Consider the following 18,848-nt stretch of genomic DNA (forward strand, 5'->3'; position numbering starts at 1 on the left):
GGGTTGTCCTCCTCAAGCCCTTCTTTACTTCCTGATTTCAGGGAGCATGCAGGCCTGCAGGAAGACCTGCCTGGGCTGCGGGCAGCCCGTGGGATCATACGGGGCTTGGAGGGGCTCTGCACCCCTCAGACCCCCACCCCCGTCCTCTCGTCCTCTGCCCTGGGCTTCCTGTCCACCGCTGGCCAGTGCAACTCCACCTTATTGGCTGGAGCAAAGCCAAGCTCCTTACTTCCTAAGGCTTGGCTGAGACCTCACCTCCTTTAAGAAGTCCTTCTGGATGTCCCTTCCCTCCCCTCCCTTTCTTGTTACTGACCTCTTTAGTCAATAGAAATTGATCACAGGCCAGACAAGAAGTTCAAACAAGGCTTTACTGGGACCCCTGCTGCAGTAGGGGGTAGCAAGAACAAGTAACAGGTTCCCTTGCTCACTTACTCCCCACGGGAGTTCCTCATATGGGAGTGAGGGTACAGGCGGGCCCAGGGGTCAGGCTGAAGGGGTGGCTTAGGTGGTTTGCCCACCCTTTAAGTGTTGCAGTTTGCAGGGGGCATGCACAGTACCTTGCTTTTGCTCCTGACACCTGGTTTTTGCTCCTGACCCTTAAGAAGTGGCAGTTGGTGTTTGCTGTTTTTGTGTCTGGTTGTCCACAATTTACTCCTACTACACGTGCGTGCAGTTTTTTTGTTTTTCTTTTAATCCCTTATAGCGTCTTGCCTGGAGCATCCCAGGGACGGGGGAGCCTGGTGGGCTGCCGTCTTTGGGGTTGCACAGAGTCGGACACGACTGAAGCGACTTCGCAGCGGCAGCATAGTGTCTTTGTATTTTGCTGTCCGAGGAGACATTTGTCCAGGTGCAAGAACTGCAGCAAAGGGTCCCAGCCTGTCTCACCCTCCCTGTTACATCTCACACTTACAGGAGCCACCTCGTGTGGTCACCGAGCCCCCAGGCCCCCTGCCACTCTCCCCACAGGAGTGCTCGAGGGAGGAGCGTGGCAGTCCTCCCAACGCCGGCTCTGGGCATTGTCCCGTGACGCCCTCGGCCTGCCCTGAAGGGCGCTCACAGCTCGGCCGAGCAGCGCCACCGGCACCTGATCCCTGGGTCCGCCTCACCCCGTGCCTTCCCCAGCATGGTGCTTCATGCAGGATGTGAGCTTCTCCTGGATGAAGCAACAGGTGAAGTGACACCTGTCGGCCCCCTGAGCACACGTACCTGTGTGATTTTCTCTCTGCTCCCCTTAACAGCCCCACAGGTGTCCCCACGGGGAGCGGGCCGGCTCCCGGGAGATCATGGTGCTTGTCATCAAGAGGCCAGATGACAGCAACAACACAGGGCATAAGTGTTGCTGCGGTTGTCCGAACATAAGGTTCCCCAAGCGACGTCTGCCTTCCAAGGGCTCGGGGTGCGTGGTGCGCAGACTGGGAGAAGCCGTGGCCAAGGGGTGTGGTCAGGCAGGTGTCGCCAGAGGGCAGGAGAAGCCGCCGAGCCAGCATATGTGAGCGCCTGCTGCATGCACGCGTGCGGGCATGCACGTCTGAGTGAGGCCTGCCTGTGTCCCATGGCTTCACACACACTCCCTATGTGACTTCACTCAGCCCCCTTCCGGGGCTGGCATTCCCATCCCTGCTGTAACATGAGCTCACTTGCCCAGGCCGCACGCTGGGGATCCAGGCCCCCCTCCACTGGTCACCCCACCAGAGCACCCCAGGCAGCCCAAGTCTGTCGTGTCAGCTCCCCAGACACCTAGTCTGTGCCGACTCCCAGCACAGCCTCTCCACTCAGGCTCCCTCCACCTGGTCCCCGCCTCCCTGGATCAGGTGTCCCCTCCCTGCTCCCGTCACCCCCAGGGTCAAGCCCAGACTTTACAATGCGGCCTGAGCAGCCTTCCCTCCAGCCTGTCTCCTCTGCCTCTGTGCCTGCCCCCGCAGGCTGGACCTGGCTCCGTCCCACAGGGGTCCCAGGGCTCAGGTCAGCTGGCACTTCTCCTGAGACACCACCCACATCAGCTCCGCTTGGGTTCTGCAGCTCCCTCTGCCCACCTGCAGGACCCCTCCGCCCCGGGTGCACCAGCTGTAACTGGCTGGTGCTTCTGTCTTCACACACCCGGCAGGTCCGGAGCATGGCTGCCAAGGAGCAGGGATCTCGCGTTTGTGGAGGGAGGGAGAGAGGGAGCGTCGGCCACAGAAGAACCTGGGGTAGAAAGATGCCACTTAGTCGGGAAGAAGCTGTGCTGAGGCCAGCAGCTGTCCGCCTGCAGGAGCCTGGAAGGGGACATGGCCTCTTGGTTCTGGGGCGCTGAGTGCTTGAGCATCTGAGCCCAGGGGTCGGGCGAGCTCAGCAGTGGGCGTGGGAGCTGCCCCGAGACCCCCACTGCTGCCCTGCCTCTGCCGCCGTCTTGAGGGTGTGATGGGCTTCAGGGCGCGGAGGGGAGCCTCACCACCTCCAGCCTCGGCCTGAACAGACCCTGGCTCGTGGCAGGTGATTTTCCTGAGTCCTGGTGGATTTCAGCAGCAGACTGCTTCTTTGCCCTGCTTCCCCTCAGTTAGGATCCAAGGGAATCAGCGTGACGTGTGCTATGATTTCCTGTATTTGTTGTTACCTACATCGTTTTTTTCAAACCAGTTTCAACCAGAACTTCGCTTCCGCTTTTCCAAGTTTAGGCGTTTCTGTGCAGTTCCCATGTCTATGAGGATGTGTTGCTCTCGTGGCCCCTGAGAGACTCAGGTGATCACGGTCCAGGCCTGTGCCTGGTGGAGCCCAGACCTGCCTCTGGGGACGCCCTGGCCCCCACCCCTGTGACCCGTGGGAGCCAGGAAAGCCCAGCAGCTCCAGTGTTTCTGGCTGGTCCCAGCTGCGCAGATCTGGGGAGAGATGCTCCCAGGACGCTCTGTCCACCCAGGGGAGGTGTGTGGTTCTTCCAGTCAAGTTTCTCTGTGCTCAGACTTACAGAGGGAGGGGTGCCTGCCGGGCGCCGGGGCAGTGGGGCTCAGGGGACCACCTGTCAAGGGGCCCTGGGCCTCTGCGGGCCTGTGTTCACAGGAGGAAGCCGCCCGCACACAGGGCAGCGACGTGTGAGCTCTCTGGGGGTGCAGGGGCCCTGAGAGCTCGTGGGGAGTCGGGGAGGCTGTGCATGTGTGTTTTTCTCTCTCCTTCACACACCCACACACATATCGCACTCATGCCATATCTGCTGCCACACACACCACACCCCCACCACACACACACCATGCCCCTACATACACACGCCCTGCACGCACACATGCTACATCCCCACTACATGCACACACCACACACACACTATACCCCTACTACACACACACACACCACACACTATATACACACACCATACCCCTACCACACACACACACACACACACACACACACACACACACACACCCTGCACCCACACATTCTACATCCCCACTACATGCACACACCACACACACACACATCACACACACCGTACACACACACCATACCCCCCACACACACACCCTGCACCCACACGTGCCACATCCCCACCTCACACACACACATCACGCACACACACCATACACAAACACACACACCATACCCCCACCACACACACACACACACACACACTGCACATTGCACCCACACACACACCCCCCACATATACACGCCATGTCCCTACCACACACACACACATTGTACCCCACATGCCACATCCCCACATACACACCACATATACATGGCCATACCCGCACCACACACACACACTCACTCACTCTCCTCGTTCATCCTGAGGATACTTACTGAGCACCTCCTATGTGCCAGGCACGGTGCTCGGTGCTGGGGGTGCAGCATGCCAAGCCCTGCCCTTGTGGTGCCTACCGTCCAGCGGGGCTGTTCTGGGGAAGCTCCTTGTCTGGACAAAGAATACCTGTCCCGAGGCCGCCCTACCTCCCCAGCCTCCTTCCTCAGCTCCTTCCCTTCATGTCCCAAGAGGAGGCAGAACTACGGGGGAGAGAATTTCCAAGGCATCCAGGGTCGAGCTAAGGCGTGGAGATCAGGCGCACCCACCTGACTGTGAGGAGGCCTGCGGGGCGGGTGTCAGGACGGCCACCCGGGGCTGCGTCAGCAGAGAGTGTCCCCAGTCCACCCAGCGGCAAACCAGCCACAGTCTTACTTTAGCCAAGTACCATCTGCACGGTGATTTATTTAATATTATATTTTTAACAGACTTACCTTAGCAGATGTTTATTTTCTTATGAAATGAGAAAGCCATTGGTATCTGTGGAAGAGGTCCCCGTCTGTGTATCTGTCAAGCCTAAAATGATCTCCTGTGGGTTGTGTGTGTGTCCTGGGCTGGGGGAGATGCCACAGTCTTAGCAGTGAGGCTGGAGGTGGTGGGTATGTATTGAATGGAAAAGCCAAGCTCTCTATCTGCCCTCCAGAGCACGGGGCCAGGCTGTGGGCAGGACAAGGGGCTTCGCCTGAGGAAGCCCCCCCCCGCCCTGCTGGAGCCCCCATGTGGTCGATGAAGGACCATTGCCCCATTCTTTAAGGAGGCTGATTTATAGCCGGAAGCTGTGGAGTGATGTGCCTTTGGAAGGTAATAGATAACCAGTCAGGGAATCCAAGGTTATCATTCTGCCTAGTGGTTCTCTAGAGAGCGGGGAAGTCACTGGTTGTCACCGGGGCCTTAAGATGGAATTTTCTCCTGTGATGCTGTTGAGTATCGGTGATTTAACGGCATACTGGCAGCAGCCGCAATCCCACCCCCTCCCACCGTCTCCACGTTGAGAAGATTGAAATGTTTCCGATTGAAATGTTGTCTGTTTACAGCCCATATTTCCTCTGAGCTGTATATTTTATCGTCATATTGACACTAATTTGAATCGGATGTCACCTCCATTCTGACGCCCGTTCTTTATGCTGCCTGCAGGTCCTGGGAGGTTTCAGAAACCAATTACATTGATCACACCACAGAGAGGCAGAGAAGGTGACGGAGGAACTGATAGAGGCCTCATTTGGGCGGGGAGTCTGTGCCCAGCCTGCCAACAAGAGGGAGACCAGGGGCAGGGTGCTGAGCGCAGGCTCAGGCTGAATGCTGTGTCCAGGTCACCTGGTAGACCTGCAGAAACAGTCTCATGATGCAAGTGTTAGGAAGTCACTTTGCAGGTGAGGAACCTCAGGCCCAGAGCCCTAAATTTCTTTTATCTCTATCACAGATCTAGGAAATACCCTCAATCTCACACCTCTGGCTCCAAAACCTTGGTGCTTTTTACTCCCCACCAAGAGGGTTTGTGGACAGCTAAGTGTGGGGCTGCAGTCCACGGGGTCGCCAAGAGTTGGACACGACTGAGCGACTTCACTTTCAAGTGTGGGGCAGGTTAAGGTCCTCAAGCTAGATTTCCTTAGAGCGTCTCCTCAGTGAATCCAGAAATGATCTGAGTGAGGGGCTGGGCCATGCAGGAGTGCTCCCTGAGCAGTGGGGATAAGAGTTTGGGAGCCCTCACACGAGGCTGCATGTGACCCCGTGGACTGTAGCCCGCCAGGCTCCTCTGTCCATGGGATTTCCCAGGCGAGAATTCTGGAATGGGTTGCTGTTTCTTCCTCCAGGGGATCTTCCCAATGCAGGGATTGAACCTGCTTCTCCTGCATTGGCAGGCGGATTCTTTACCACGGAGCCCCCTGGGAAGCCCCTGACCTGAGGCTAGATGTCCCCAGGGAAGGTGCGCCTCAGCCCCCGGCTACAGACAGCATCTGGCACAGAGGAGGCTCCTGGGGTGTCGGGCCAGGACAGTGTCTGCCCTGCCTGGGTCCTGTGGAGCCAGACTCGCTGCATCCCTCCTTCTGTGCTCAGCACAGGTTCCTGGGTCCACAGAAGGCCCACTCAGAGCTGTGTGTGATATGCTGCTCAGTAGCCTTTATTGCTGTTGGTCCATCTTCTAGGTGAGGAAACAGCCCAGAGAGGTCCAGCGACTCACCAAAGACACCCAGCTCAGAGCCTGTAGACAGCGTCAGAAACTGGGTCTTCCTAGGCCCAGGGTCTGTTTTTACATCTCCTGCTGATCCCAGCTGCCCCAGGAAAGGCCACACTCCCCCTCCCACCCCTGCAAGCACTCCAGGGTTACCTGGGCTCACCCCGCTTAGGTGGCATCTGTCGAATCCTGCCTGGAGCTGCAGATACCATTGTGTCCTCTCGCTGGGCTTCTGAGATCCAGGAGACGAGGCCAAGCATCCTTGCTTGCAGCCCCCACAGTGTCCAGGCCTGTGCTGGGCAAGCTGCTGCACAAGGGTCTGATGGGGGCTTGAACTAACACACAAATGAGCAGAAGAAACCACTAATGGATTAAATGTGCTCCAGATGCAGGGGATGACAGGAGTGGGTAGCATCTGGCGTTCGCCCAGGTGAGAGCAGGCAGGTGGCTGGTCACCCAGTGGCTGTTGGCTATCAGAACAGGGGCATCCACAGATGAATGGACGTGACGACTCCACCAATCCCAGTCATAAATCACAGGAGAAACCACGGGAAATGAGTGCCAGGCTTTTCTTTCTATTTAGTAATTTATCAAGGGAAGAGGCACATTAATAAACATATTTCCCTTGAGGGGTGGGAATAACAGAGATGAATATCACTGTCAGATTTGGCCTGTTTCCTCTTATTGGGGGCGCTCATGAGGGTGGGAATCCAAATATTAGTAGCAAAATCCTTTTTTTAACATATTACAAAGATGTGTGTATTTCTTAATTTGTGTGATATTACATCTCACCCCGCCCATGTCTTTTCCCATTTGCCACCCAGTTCATAAGTAATAGAAGTCTTTCAAAAGATTCACTTTTACATCTTGCTTAGATTTTCCTTTAAAATGATCATGAACAAGGAATGAACCCAGTAAATAAGAATTAAGAAGCTTAGAGGATGCCCAGATGGACGGATGAGTGTTTAGGGACGGATGTCCTCTTGTGTGGTCCAGTCATTTCTCTCTAGGTTTGCTGTCTTTGTTTTATTTTAAGGCTGCCCAGGGATGCAGGATCTTAGTTCCCCAACCAGGGATCAAACCCGTGCAGGGGAAGCACGGAGGCCTAACCACTGGCCCGCCTAGATTTGCTGTACTTTATTCCATTATTAGCTCTAAGCTCACCCTGCTTACCAAAAGAGTCCTCCTTGCCCCTAAAGAAGCCATATTTATTCAGTTTTATTTTGGAAGATCTACTGGGTTTGAGGCACTGTCCATGGTGCTGTCCCTGAGTCGTCAGGGCAAACCTGCTGCTCTGCACCCATTGTACAGATGGGCATAGGGAGGCTCGAGAAGCTAAGTCATACACCCAGGACAGCATTATGTGTCAGTCTGTCTGTGTGCCCCCAGTGCTGTGGGGGGTGTGTCTCCACCTAGGGCCCCTGAGCCCATGAGGGCCGTCCCTGGCTATCTGCCCTCACCTCCTGGGCAAAGGCAGTGTGGTGGTGGTTCTGGTGTCCTGCTTCTCAATCATTCTGTACTTCCCCTGGCTGTGAGACCTTGGGCAAACTTCTTGTCTTGTCCTTTGTAAAACGAGGCTCATAATAGCCCCTTCCCTATGGGACAGTTGTGAAGAGTAAACTGCTTTATACTTTAAAATGCTTCAGTCACAGACACCCTCGGGCACTCAGTAAATACTGACGTTGAACAGTTCTCCCTCGACACACCAGGCCTCTGCCCTATGCCCAGTGTTTAGCATCTCCACGGAGCTAACCGCAGAGCCAGCTGATCCCCGTGTCGGGATTCAATGGTGAGCAGGGAGCCCTTGTCCCTGATTCATGGACGCAGAAGGAGCAGGAGCAACCAGACATACACAAGAGGGTTCAAACCCCCTCAGAAGGGACTGGGGCGCCCTGAGATCATCCGGGGCAGGGGGGAGGGCAGCCCAACTCCAGGAGGTCAGCGACGTTTTCTTGGGGAAAGTGATGACCCAGCTGAGGACAGAGCACTGCAAAGGAAACATTACGTGCAAAGGCCCTGTGCCGGGGACAGGAGGAGGCTGGCGAGGGAGGCAGGCGGGGGCACCCCCAGGGCCACTGTGGAAGCCACAGCGAGAACTTGAACCTTTTTCCTAACAGCAGTGGGAGCTCCGGAAAGGTGTGCACAGACGCAAGCACGTGATCTGGTTTGGCCACAGTGAGGAATGTGGATTGGATGGCAGTCAGCTAAGGGCCCCGGGATGCCTTAGGCAAATGGTGGGCTGGACCGGTGGAAGTCAAGAGAAACAGGGGTGGAGGTCTTCAGTGGAGACTCGGCTGTGAGGGAGATGAGGAGGGGTCGTCAGGCCGACTCCCACTCCCCAACTCTGCTGCTCTATGGGTGGTGGATGCCCACAAGGCCCAGCCCTGCAGGAGGGGGGCTGTGTGGGCTGACCTAGGGCGGCCGCCCTTCAGACGCGGGAGGCCAGGTGGGCAACTGCTGTCAGAAAGTTCACTGTCAGAGCTGCTTAAAGTGGGGAATGGAAAGCAGTTCGTGGTGAGATCTTGCTGCCCCCGCCCCTGCCCACCTCTCTGAAGGTGGACACTGAGGACCCAGAAAAGCCACGCCTCAGGGCTCCTCTGGACCTGGGTCCGAATCCTGCCCTTGAGCAAGTCTCTGACCTCCCCAGACCTCAGTTTCTTATTTGCGCAGCTGGGTTTGCATCTTGGGGGACAGTTCACTTCAGTCACTCAGTTGTGTCTGACTCTTTGCCACCCCATGGACTGCAGCCCTTCCCTGTCCATCACCAACTCCCGGGGGACACTCTTGGGAGACAGTGAAAGTAAAGTCGCTCAGTTGGGTCCGACTCTTTGTGACCCTATGGACCGTAGGCTACCAGGCTTCTTTGTCCATGGGGTTTTCTAGGCAAGAGTACTGGAGTGGGCTGCCATTTCCTTCTCCAGGGGATCTTCCCAACCCAGGGATTGAACCCAGATTTCCTGCATTGCAGACAGATGCTTTACTGTCTGAGCCACCGGGGAAGCCAGGGGGACAGTGGTAACTGTTAATTGCAACAGTGGGTCTGAATGTCCTAAGTAGTGTCCATCGCTGGGTTGTACGTCACACCAAAATCCAGAAGCAGGCATTTATCCAAACACCACACCAAAGGGATACACACTGTCTCTAGTTGCTGACGGGCCAGGATGTGTCTGTTCTTGATCCAGAGTGATTGTTCAGATGGGTGCAGCACATCCCAAGCTCCGTCAGGCTGACCTTGTGTTCCTGGGATCCTTCCCACCACAAGAGAAAGATGGTGACGTGGTCTGAGTGTGTCACCGGCTGGCCTGGGTGCCAGCCATGCTCCCGGGCCCCTCTGTGCGACCATGTCCCCCACAGCATCTATGGAGCACCTTCTGTGTATCCTCCATAGCCATGCTTCCTAAAAGATATACAAGCCCCAGCTCTCAGAACCCAACAGAATGCACAGACAAAAACAAAGATATCCTACAAGTGCTTCATCCTTCTGGTTGAAAACAAAGTCTACAATTACATGCATGCTGCAACTGGGGGGTATTTCAGAGTGCCCAGGCCATCTCAGCATCTGTCATCCCATTGCAGCCTGGTGACCCCAGTGCTGAAAGGGGTCCCATTTTATACTGAGGACATGGAGGAACATTCCAGTCTTGCACAGTTTAACTGTTTGCCCCAAGCCATGCAGCTGACTCGTACAGACATACACTCAGGGTACCAGCCCTCACCCCACCCCAGGCCGTTGGTCTTGGGCCCAGCATCCTTCCTTCATCCATAAGGGAGACAGTTAGGAAAGAAAATCCCAGGATCCCCTTGCAGCCGGAGGATTCTGTGGCCACCTCTACCCTCTCCACAGCCTCAGAGAGGTGTTTCTCCTTGGGACCCAGCAGTAAAGGGATTTCACAGATTTGCCCGCCAAGGACAGGGGTTGGGGGGGAGCCAGGCGTGGTCGCCCCCCCAGGACGGGAGGCAGTGGCAGGGCTCAGCGGAGGCTTCTTCACTTGGTGGCTGTGGGCGTTCTCGGGGGCCAGCTGGTCCTGGGGGTGGGCGTTCAGAGGGTCTCGGGGTTCTCCCCTGCCCCCGGTGCTCCTGCAGTGCTGGTGGTGTGGCACGCTGATGCGCTGACCCTGCGGCCAGGAGGGCCTGTGTCTCCCTGGAGCAGGGCCTCCTGGCCTGAGCAGGCCCGGGTGTGGGCGTGGGCCGGGCCGGGCCGTGTGCGTCAGAGGCTGGGTGCCAGCAGCCGCCGCACTTGTTCACAGGCAACTCCTCCAGCCCCAGTGAGGCTGAAAGCCACTGGAGGGAAGGGGGTGGGCAGGGGCCCAGCATGCCCGTGTGCCAGGCGCGCCTCACCCATCACCCGATCCACTCTTCAGCACAGCCGTGGAGCCCACCCTTTCCAGAGAGGGAGGGGGCCCGGGGAGGGTCTGGAGGAGTTGGAAACCTTGGCAGGTGGGTCGTTGTCCAGTGATCGTCATTTCTTGGCCTCTGTGTGTCCAGAGGGGAGAACAGAACCCTGAACGGCCGGGGAGAGGCTGTGAGTGGGAGCCTGCAGGAACAGGGAGCCCTGCTGGGGGCAGGTCCTCCCGGCGCCCCAGAGCTGCGTGTGTATGTGCGGGAGGGAGAGAGCGCTCACGGGCAGTCAGATAGCGTGTAGGCGGGTGCGCGCCTGTGTATCAAACAGCTGGTCATGCTGGATGAAGGACGCTGGAGGAGAAAGATACTTCCGTTTATGTAGTAGACAAATGCGCAAAACAGGCAGCGCTAAGGAGACTCTGGGAAGCCAGAAAGGTGCCTGCCCGCCCCCGGGGAGGGTCGGGAAGCGGCAGAGTGGCTGCTGGGCCCTGCCTCTTGGCCTGATGCTGGCTCCGCAGGCGGGCTCCCTTGAGGAGAGGCCCCAGGCAGCTCACCTCCGGTCTGTACCTGGCTGTCGTGCCTGTAAGCACTGCCGCACGCAGTCCCGGCCTCTGCGTGTCTAACAGGGGAGGCTCGGACACAGCTGCTCGGCCCACAGGTGCGGACAGGTCCGACCTGCAGGTGAGCAGATTGGGAGGCCCGTGCCCCAGCGCCCCCAGCTGGACAGGGGCAGCGCTGCAGTGCCCGTCGGACCCGTCCGCGTCCCCCCAGCCCCGTCCCCCTGTCCCAGCCCCGTCGCCCTGTCCCAGCCCCAGGCGCGCGCCATCATGCTGATGCGGCTTGGCTTGGATGTTCCACAGTATCGCGTTTCTCCAGCCCCCGGGTGACGCCCCGCCTGAGCCGCAAGCGGGCGCTGTCCATCTCCCCGCTCTCAGACGCCAGCCTCGACCTCCAGCGCATGATCCGGACCTCGCCCAACTCGCTGGTGGCCTACATCAACAACTCCCGCAGCAGCTCGGCCGCCAGCGGCTCCTACGGACACCTGTCAGCCGGAGCCCTCAGGTGAGCCGGGCAGGGGCCCAGAGGGGAGGGTCTGCACAGGCCATCCCAGGAGAAAGACGCGACTTGGATTGCTTTTTAATTTGTTAAAGTGTAGTTGATTTACAGTGCTGTGTTTCTGCTCTACAGCAAAATGATTCAGTTAAACACATATTCTTTTCCACATTCTTTTCCATGATGTTTTATCCCAGATATTGAATACAGTTCCCTGTGCTATCCGGTAGCATCTTATTGTTTATAGGACTTGCTGTATTTGTAAGTCAGCCGACTCGCGACTAATCCATGAATTCAAAACCAGTAGGGCAGATGTTGAAATGTGCCAACATTTGGGTACATCTTCATGAGCCTGTTTTTCACCCACCAAACAATTTCTGATGTGATTAGTTACCCTTGCCGAGCCTGTTATGGAAGCTTCCATCATAAAGTCAAAGGCGACTTTCCTTCAGTGGGTGTCACTGACCAGCACTGGGGCTACTGGAAGTGACTTGGCCCTCACGTGTCTGGGCTGGCAGAAGCCCCCCTCCTGGGTCACAGCATGGCACACCCAGACCTCCTCAACACTGCCTACCCTGTCCCCTCTGGGCAGCCCTCGGCTGTTCAGAGAACTCAGACCCGAGCCAACCTGACTGAAGCCCACGTCCTTCCCATGGCCCTCCAGAAAGAGGGCAGAGGGCAGATAGGAATGTCAGGAGAGTTCGGCCCAAGGACCAGGACGAAGCAGGATAACAATGCATCTGTTATCTTTTGGTGCATGACAGAACAAACAAACAGAAACCAAAAAACAGTTTGGTAGCAGTTTCAAACAACAATAAACATTTACCATCTTGCACTGTTTCTGAAGGTTAGGAGTTTGAGGCTGGCTTAGCCGCAGGTCTCAGGAGGTTGCAGTCAAGATGTCGGCCAGTGAGACTCACCTGCGTCTGGGCGTCTGTTTCCAGGATGGCTCGCCCTTGGGGCTGTTGACTCAAGCTTGAGTTCCTCTTCACAGGAGCCCCCCTCCCACATGCTGCTTGCGCATACTCGCAGCATGGCAGCCAGCTCCCCTTCCTCCAGCCCCCAGGGGAAGTGATCCCACAGAGAGCAAGGAGGAAGCAACAGCATCTTCTGTGACTTAGCCTCCGAGGGTACCATTTCTCCCTTGATAGATCCTGTTCTGGAAGGAGTGGTTGGTTCATAGGCAGGTGGCCTGGTAGAGCTCAGAAGTGCAATAGGAGTTCAAGAAAAGAGGAGGATGTGAGCAGAGGGCTCGGGATGCACTTCCTGGACGAGGGGGCATTAGAATGGACTTCAGAGGCCAAAATGGGTTCAAGTTGTCCAGGAGCATCAGGGATGCAGGGGTGCCTCTCAGGCATCAGAGCAGCGAAGGGCCAGGATGTCGGGAGTGACTTGCCAGGGCAGAAGCCTGCATCCTGAGACTGCAGCCAGTGGGGAGCCACAGCTGGTGCTTGAGCGAGGTAGAGTCACAGTGATGGGGAGCAGTCAACAACTCGACCATCCTGATCTCTGGGCAGGGTCTTGCCTGCCCTGGACGCGTGAGCCTCACAGAACCCTGCCCCCCACCCCACCACACCCCAACCCCACTTCTTCACTTTGTCTGCCCTTCTCTGCAGCCCAGCCTTCACCTTCCCCCACCCCATCAACCCCGTGGCCTACCAGCAGATCCTGAGCCAGCAGAGGGGCCTGGGCTCGGCCTTCGGACACACGCCACCCCTGATCCAGCCCTCGCCCACCTTCCTGGCCCAGCAGCCAGTGGCCTTCACCTCCGTCAATGCCACACCCCCCCAGCTCAGTAGCAGCAGCAACTGTCTGAGTGATGCCAATCAGGTAGGTGGGTGCAGGGAGCAGGGGGCCACCAGCTACTCCTGTGAACCCAGGGAAGGCCGATCGTGGCCATCTCATGCCAAGAACTTGTCAAAGGACTCTGGGCACAGGTCTGGCCGGCAGGATACCTCTGGGCAGAGACCACGTGGTCAAATGGGGCTTGGGCTGGATGCCCGGTCAGGGGACCCAGCCTGGGGCTTCACACTGCCCCCACTCCCTGTTGGCAAGTGCCCAGCCTCAGTTTCCTGGCCACCTGTCTAATAAGACTAATGAACAAATGGAGAAACTCTAGGATTCAGAGTCAGGCGTCATACAGGGGCTTCATACATAGCACGTAACATGGATGAAACAGATGGAGTTGAGGCTCATACTGTGCAGCTTAGTTTTAGAGCGTGGCAGCCGTTTTATTTGACTTTCCCAATGGTCCATGGACAGGCCTGGGCCCACTCACACAGTACCTGGCACACACGCAGTGCCATGAGCATTTGATGAATGAACGAGGCCCTGTTTTGCAGATGAGGAAATATAACTGGTGTCACGGAGACGGTATCAGACAGTGAGAAGGTCACAGGCCTCAGAATCAGGTAGCGTTTTGAACCCTGATTTGCCCGAAAGCTCTTTCAGCCTGAGCTGACACCCCTGCAGAGTAGGGCCTGTCACCTATATTAAGTCACTGTACCTGGGTCCACCTGGATCCTGGTTAGCACCCATGGTGACAGTTCGTGAGGTGAAGCACAGGCCAGTTTAGGAGCAGCTCTTTTCAAGAAAGTTCTCCCCAGGCCTCCAGCCAGCCACCCAGCACCTCCCCCAGATGGTGGCTGTCGGCTTTTGTCACATCCCCTGACACTTGAACTGTGGTGCTGGAGAAGACTCTTGAGAGTCCCTTGGACAGCCAGAAGATCAAACCAGTAAATCCTAAAGCAAATCAACCCTGAATATTCATTGAAAGGACTGATGCTGAAGCTGAAACTCCAATACTTTGGCCACCTGATGTGAAGAACTGACTCACTGGAAGACCCTGATGCTGGGAGGGATTGAGGGCAGGGGGAGAAGGGGACGACAGAGGATGAGATGGCTGGATGGCATCACCGATTCAGTGGACATGAGTTTGAGCAAACTCCAGGAGATGGTATAAGACAGGGAGGCCTGGCGTGCTGCAGTCCATGGGGTCGCAAAGAGTCAGACACGACTGAGCAATCGAACAGCTGACACTGTAGCTCTAACCTGCCTGTCCCAAGGGACCACGCCCTTCTGTCCTGCTCCCCAAGTGGCCAGGCCCTATCGTCCTCAAACCCAGAGCTGCCCCTGACTCGGAGGGCTGAGAAGTTGAGGCCACTCAGTCAGGAGTGGGGGTCCCCAGCATTTCTCAAAGAGAGGGTCTCCTGCTCCATCTCTGTGGGGTGGGGGCCACAGAGTGGGGAGGAGGGCGCTGATGGGCCAAGCTCTCGGCTCTCCTGGCCGTACCCCTGGCCTGAGAACCAAGCTGGGGTTGGGGAAGGAAGTGTTTCTGAAACTGCAGTCACAAATGTTGACATAGATGGTCTGTGTGCAGAAGGTCCCAGAGGTAAAACCCCAGGAAAACTTGGGAGTTCCTGCCCGCGTGTGATGGGTCCCTCTGTGCTCCCTTCTTTCAGAACAAGCAGAGCAGTGAGTCGGCCGTGAGCAGCACCGTCAACCCCATCATCATTCACAAGCGCAGCAAGGTGAAAACTGAGGCTGACGGCCTGCGGCCAGCCTCCCCACTGACCCTAACACAGGTAACCTGTCAGCCGTCCTCGGGCCGGGGCCCGGCCTCATCCCTTAGGGGCCGTGACTCTCTTGGGAATGGGTGATGGACGGCTTGCATGAATGAATGAGTAAATGAATGACTCATGAGGACACACTGCGAGTTCAAGGAGCGCTGGAGCTGTGTCCCTGCTCCCTGCTCCCCATGTGCTCATGAGGCGGGGATGCTGGGTCTGCAGCACAAGCCCCAGGTAGAACAGCCTAAACGGCTCAGGCCCGTCCTCACTCCCTCTCCCTGGAAATCTGTCCCCCACCTTATCTCCTGGACAGGAGGAGTCACATCCGCCCAGAGGCTCCCCCCACCCTGCCCTGCCCCGCCAGCTTCTGGGTCACTTTGTCTCCTGCACTGCACGGTCAGCTTTGGAGAGGTGGCGCTGTAGGAACAGTGCCTGGTTTGGCTCTGGGCCCCCGGGTTTGCACAGGGCCTGGTGGGCAGTAGCTGGGAGATGAGGCTTTCTAAGGACTCAGTGCCGAGCTGAGGGAGTGAGTGTTCCAGGGTGCAGGAGGGGACAGCGGACAGGTCCTGGTGGGAAGGAGAGGAACAGAGCCGCCTGAGGCCCACAGTGGGCCTCTGAGGTCCCTGGAGATCCTGCCACTTGTTCCAACACCAGGCTGGCAGGCATGCAGCCCAGCTCCTGGGCGGGTCAGCGTGCGGACTGAGCCCCAGGGCCGCCTCTCACGGTACCTCCACCCATTACTGCAGAATCAGCAGCTGTGACACCAAGTGGCCTGGGGGCCTCTGGTCCCATCTCCCCTACATCTGCTGGACCATCCTTTATCAAACCTGTAAGCCATCGGGCATGCTCCGGGCACTTAATTTTTATGAAATATTAGGTTCTGTTATTGTCAGGCAAACACAGGGGTTGGTGACAAATTCTCCTCCCTTCACTGACGCCAAAGCATCTCCGCGTGATGCATGGTCTCCACGCGGCCGGCCATCATCGGGGGCCGTTGAAATTGATGAGGACAGCAGGCATCCAGGGGAGATAAATGCGCTGGAGCTGCGGGGACAGGACTGCGGGGCATTGGGGGTCGGTGCAGGCAAGGGCGCTCAGCCCCGGGGAGCCTGCTGCCCTTCCTCACTCAACCTGGCGTCGGGGGGTGGGGTGGGGGGGGCACACAGCACCCTCCCTCTGCCCAGCTCGGCTCCCACCTCGTGTCAGGAAAGGACAGGTGTTTATCACCAGGAGGCCGTCACCATGTCACTCAGGGCCCTGATTCAGTGACCTGACTCGTTTGCTCCCTGACTCACTTGCAAGGTAGACGGGCTTTTTCTCTTGGCAGAACAGAACAAATCCCTCCCCGGCTTCAGCCCTCAGACTCCTGGGCTAGGATGCCGCCCCACTGAATCTGGAGGCCTGGCCCCTGCTCAGGTCCTCTGCTCAGGTCCACCTGGCAGCCTTCTCTTGGCAGAACAGAACAAATCCCTCCCCGGCTTCAGCCCTCAGACTCCTGGGCTAGGATGCCGCCCCACTGAATCTGGAGGCCTGGCCCCTGCTCAGGTCCTCTGCTCAGGTCCACCTGGCAGCCTTTTCACACCTTTTCCGAAATAAGCAGATCAGGACGCTTGAGGAGTTGTAAGGTTATCTCCAGTTTTTCTGGAAGTGCAGAGGCATTCTGAGGCCCCTCCCATTGCTAGGCATTCCAGACAGAATGTTCCCGCCCCTCCTTTTAAGGTGGGCTGAGTGCTGCTGCCTGGGGACTTACTGAACAGCATGTCATCATTTTCCAGAACGCAAACATTGATTGTAAGGTGCTCTGGGAAATGACACCTAAAACCCGCCTCTTGGAGGAGGCCTTGCAGCATTTTGGAAAGCTGGTCCTGGATGCGAGTCTGCATCAGCCACGGGAGGGTCACGGGGCTGGTTTCTGCCCCAAGAAATGCACTCAGCTTTTGGAGGGAGGCTGAGGTGGGGGTTGCAGCCTCCGATTCATTGAATCTCTGGAGCCTGCGGGGGCTGGGGTGCCTGGCTGTGGGGGGAGGGTATCTGTCCCCGCACTCAGCCTGAGCTATGAATGCTTTCCCTGGAGGCTCTTTTGAAAAACAGAACATTCCTGCCATTTTGGAAATAGTTTGCAAGTAAAACAGGTCCCCTAACATCTGCCCCTTTGCCTGGCTTTGCCATGAGCCTGCCCCGTAGGCCTGGGGGTCCTGGGGAGGCCTCGGCCTGCTCTGGGGGGCCTCGCCAGGCCTGCCTCCCAACCTGGCTGTCTGGGCCTTTCCCCAGGCCCTCTCCTGGAACCACTCAGATTGTGCCGGGCTCCCGGCTTTGAGGCTGCCCCCCACCCCCGCCATGAGCTCTGTTAGCATCAGCTGGGACAGGGGCGGCCCTGCGGGGTTTACTCTCAGCCTGTGGCTGCTTTGGCAGGAAAAGGCTTTGTCCTCTTTGAAACGCATTTTGGTGCCTGTAATTGTGGAAGGCGCACCTTAGGGGCCTTTCCTTCCCCCTGAAATGGGCACATGTGGGCTCCAGCGTGGCCAGAAACATGAACCCAGACCTAGGCACTGTGTTCTGGAGGGAACGGTCAGCCTCCGCTTGAATGTTAGGGTGCCTGACTGTGGCTGCAGCATACAAACACCCACATTTTAGGCCTGTTGCAGGGAAGCCGATGCTGGGAGAGTACTCTGGTTGCCATGGATGACCCTGGGAGGAGGGGACAGTACAAGGATAAGGCCAGGCCAATGTGTGTGGAGTTTCTTTTTGCCTCCAAACAAGAGCCAACCCTGTTCATTTACATGCTGTGAACACAAATGCCCCATCCCAGCCTGTGGGTCCCACACCGGCTCTCCCTGGAGGAGACCACATCTGATAAGCAAAAGTCACTGTCTCCTGTTCTCGTAGCTGTGTCCACTGGACCCAGGATGTGATGGGACACCTGCGTGATGACAAGCCAGCATATGTGTGTGCTTGTGTGTGCAGGCGTGAGTGTATGTGAGCACAGGTGTGGCTCCACCTAGACCAGCCCATGGGTCCTTGGCACAGCCTTCACGGGGCTGACAGTGACCTTTCCCCGGGACCAGATGGCTGCTCACGTGGGTATGCTCTGCCCCACTCCCCCAGGAGCAGCTGGCTGACCTCAAGGAGGACCTGGAGCGAGACGACTGTAAGCAGGAGGCTGAGGTGGTCATCTATGAGACCAACTGCCACTGGGAGGACTGCGCCAAGGAGTATGACACCCAGGAGCAGCTCGTGCACGTAAGCCCCTGAGCGCCTGCGCCTGGCCTCACGGAGCTTCCAGGTCCTCTGTAGCGAGAACGGGCTCCCAGAGGTGCCTGGACCACCTCCTGGGCAAGTGGGAGGCATGATTACTTACCAGAGCCTTACTTATGTCTGAAATGGGGCTTACAAGTACATATGTAGTACAAGAGATGAAAAAAATAGGGGAAAGTTAGAAGGAAAAGGAGCAATCAAATAAAGCCCAGAATAAAGTGAGTATTAAAAACCAAGTATTCTGAGCTAGAGGTCACATACACATCTCATTTGTTTTTAAGCTTCCTGGCAGGCAGTGCAAAGAGGGAAACAGGATTGGTTAAGTCAGCCAGTGCCCACAAGATAATAACAAACCTAACACTGAAATCGGAAAGAAGTTTCTCCCATGGAGGAAGGAATTGGTCATTTCCTCTTGGAGACCATGCAGGTTCTCAGTGTCCATGGGTGCAGTTGAATGATACGCCCATACACGGACTGAGCTGCTTAAAAATGCCTAGTACTGACAGATCAGGAGACCAGAGAAGATCATGAGAACTGGGTGTGCTCTTCAGGGTCTGCCTCGAAGCTCCCTACAGCAGCAGCCACTGCGGGCTAACTTGTGCAGTGGAAAAAGCAGGGACAGGGGCTTAAGGCAGGAGGTGCCTGGCCTCCTACGTGACCCCACCACAGCTAGCCAGGCTGCTCTGAA

General features: G+C 57.1%; 1 protein-coding gene across 7 annotated transcripts in view; it reads left to right on the forward strand.

The window, feature by feature from the left end:
• Positions 1–18,848, forward strand: part of GLI2 (GLI family zinc finger 2) — a 262,655-nt gene that overhangs the window by 228,492 nt on the left and 15,315 nt on the right. For all 7 annotated transcript variants that reach the window (XM_043894884.1, XM_043894888.1, XM_043894883.1 and 4 more), the window contains 4 exons: positions 11,144–11,345; positions 12,953–13,166; positions 14,798–14,920; positions 18,011–18,145. In XM_043894884.1, coding sequence (XP_043750819.1) covers positions 11,144–11,345; positions 12,953–13,166; positions 14,798–14,920; positions 18,011–18,145 — 674 coding nt within the window. The remainder of the gene's footprint in view (positions 1–11,143; positions 11,346–12,952; positions 13,167–14,797; positions 14,921–18,010; positions 18,146–18,848) is intronic.

This window comes from Cervus elaphus, chromosome 33 (genome assembly GCF_910594005.1).
Source record: "Cervus elaphus chromosome 33, mCerEla1.1, whole genome shotgun sequence".
Classification (NCBI taxonomy): Eukaryota; Metazoa; Chordata; class Mammalia; order Artiodactyla; family Cervidae; genus Cervus; species Cervus elaphus.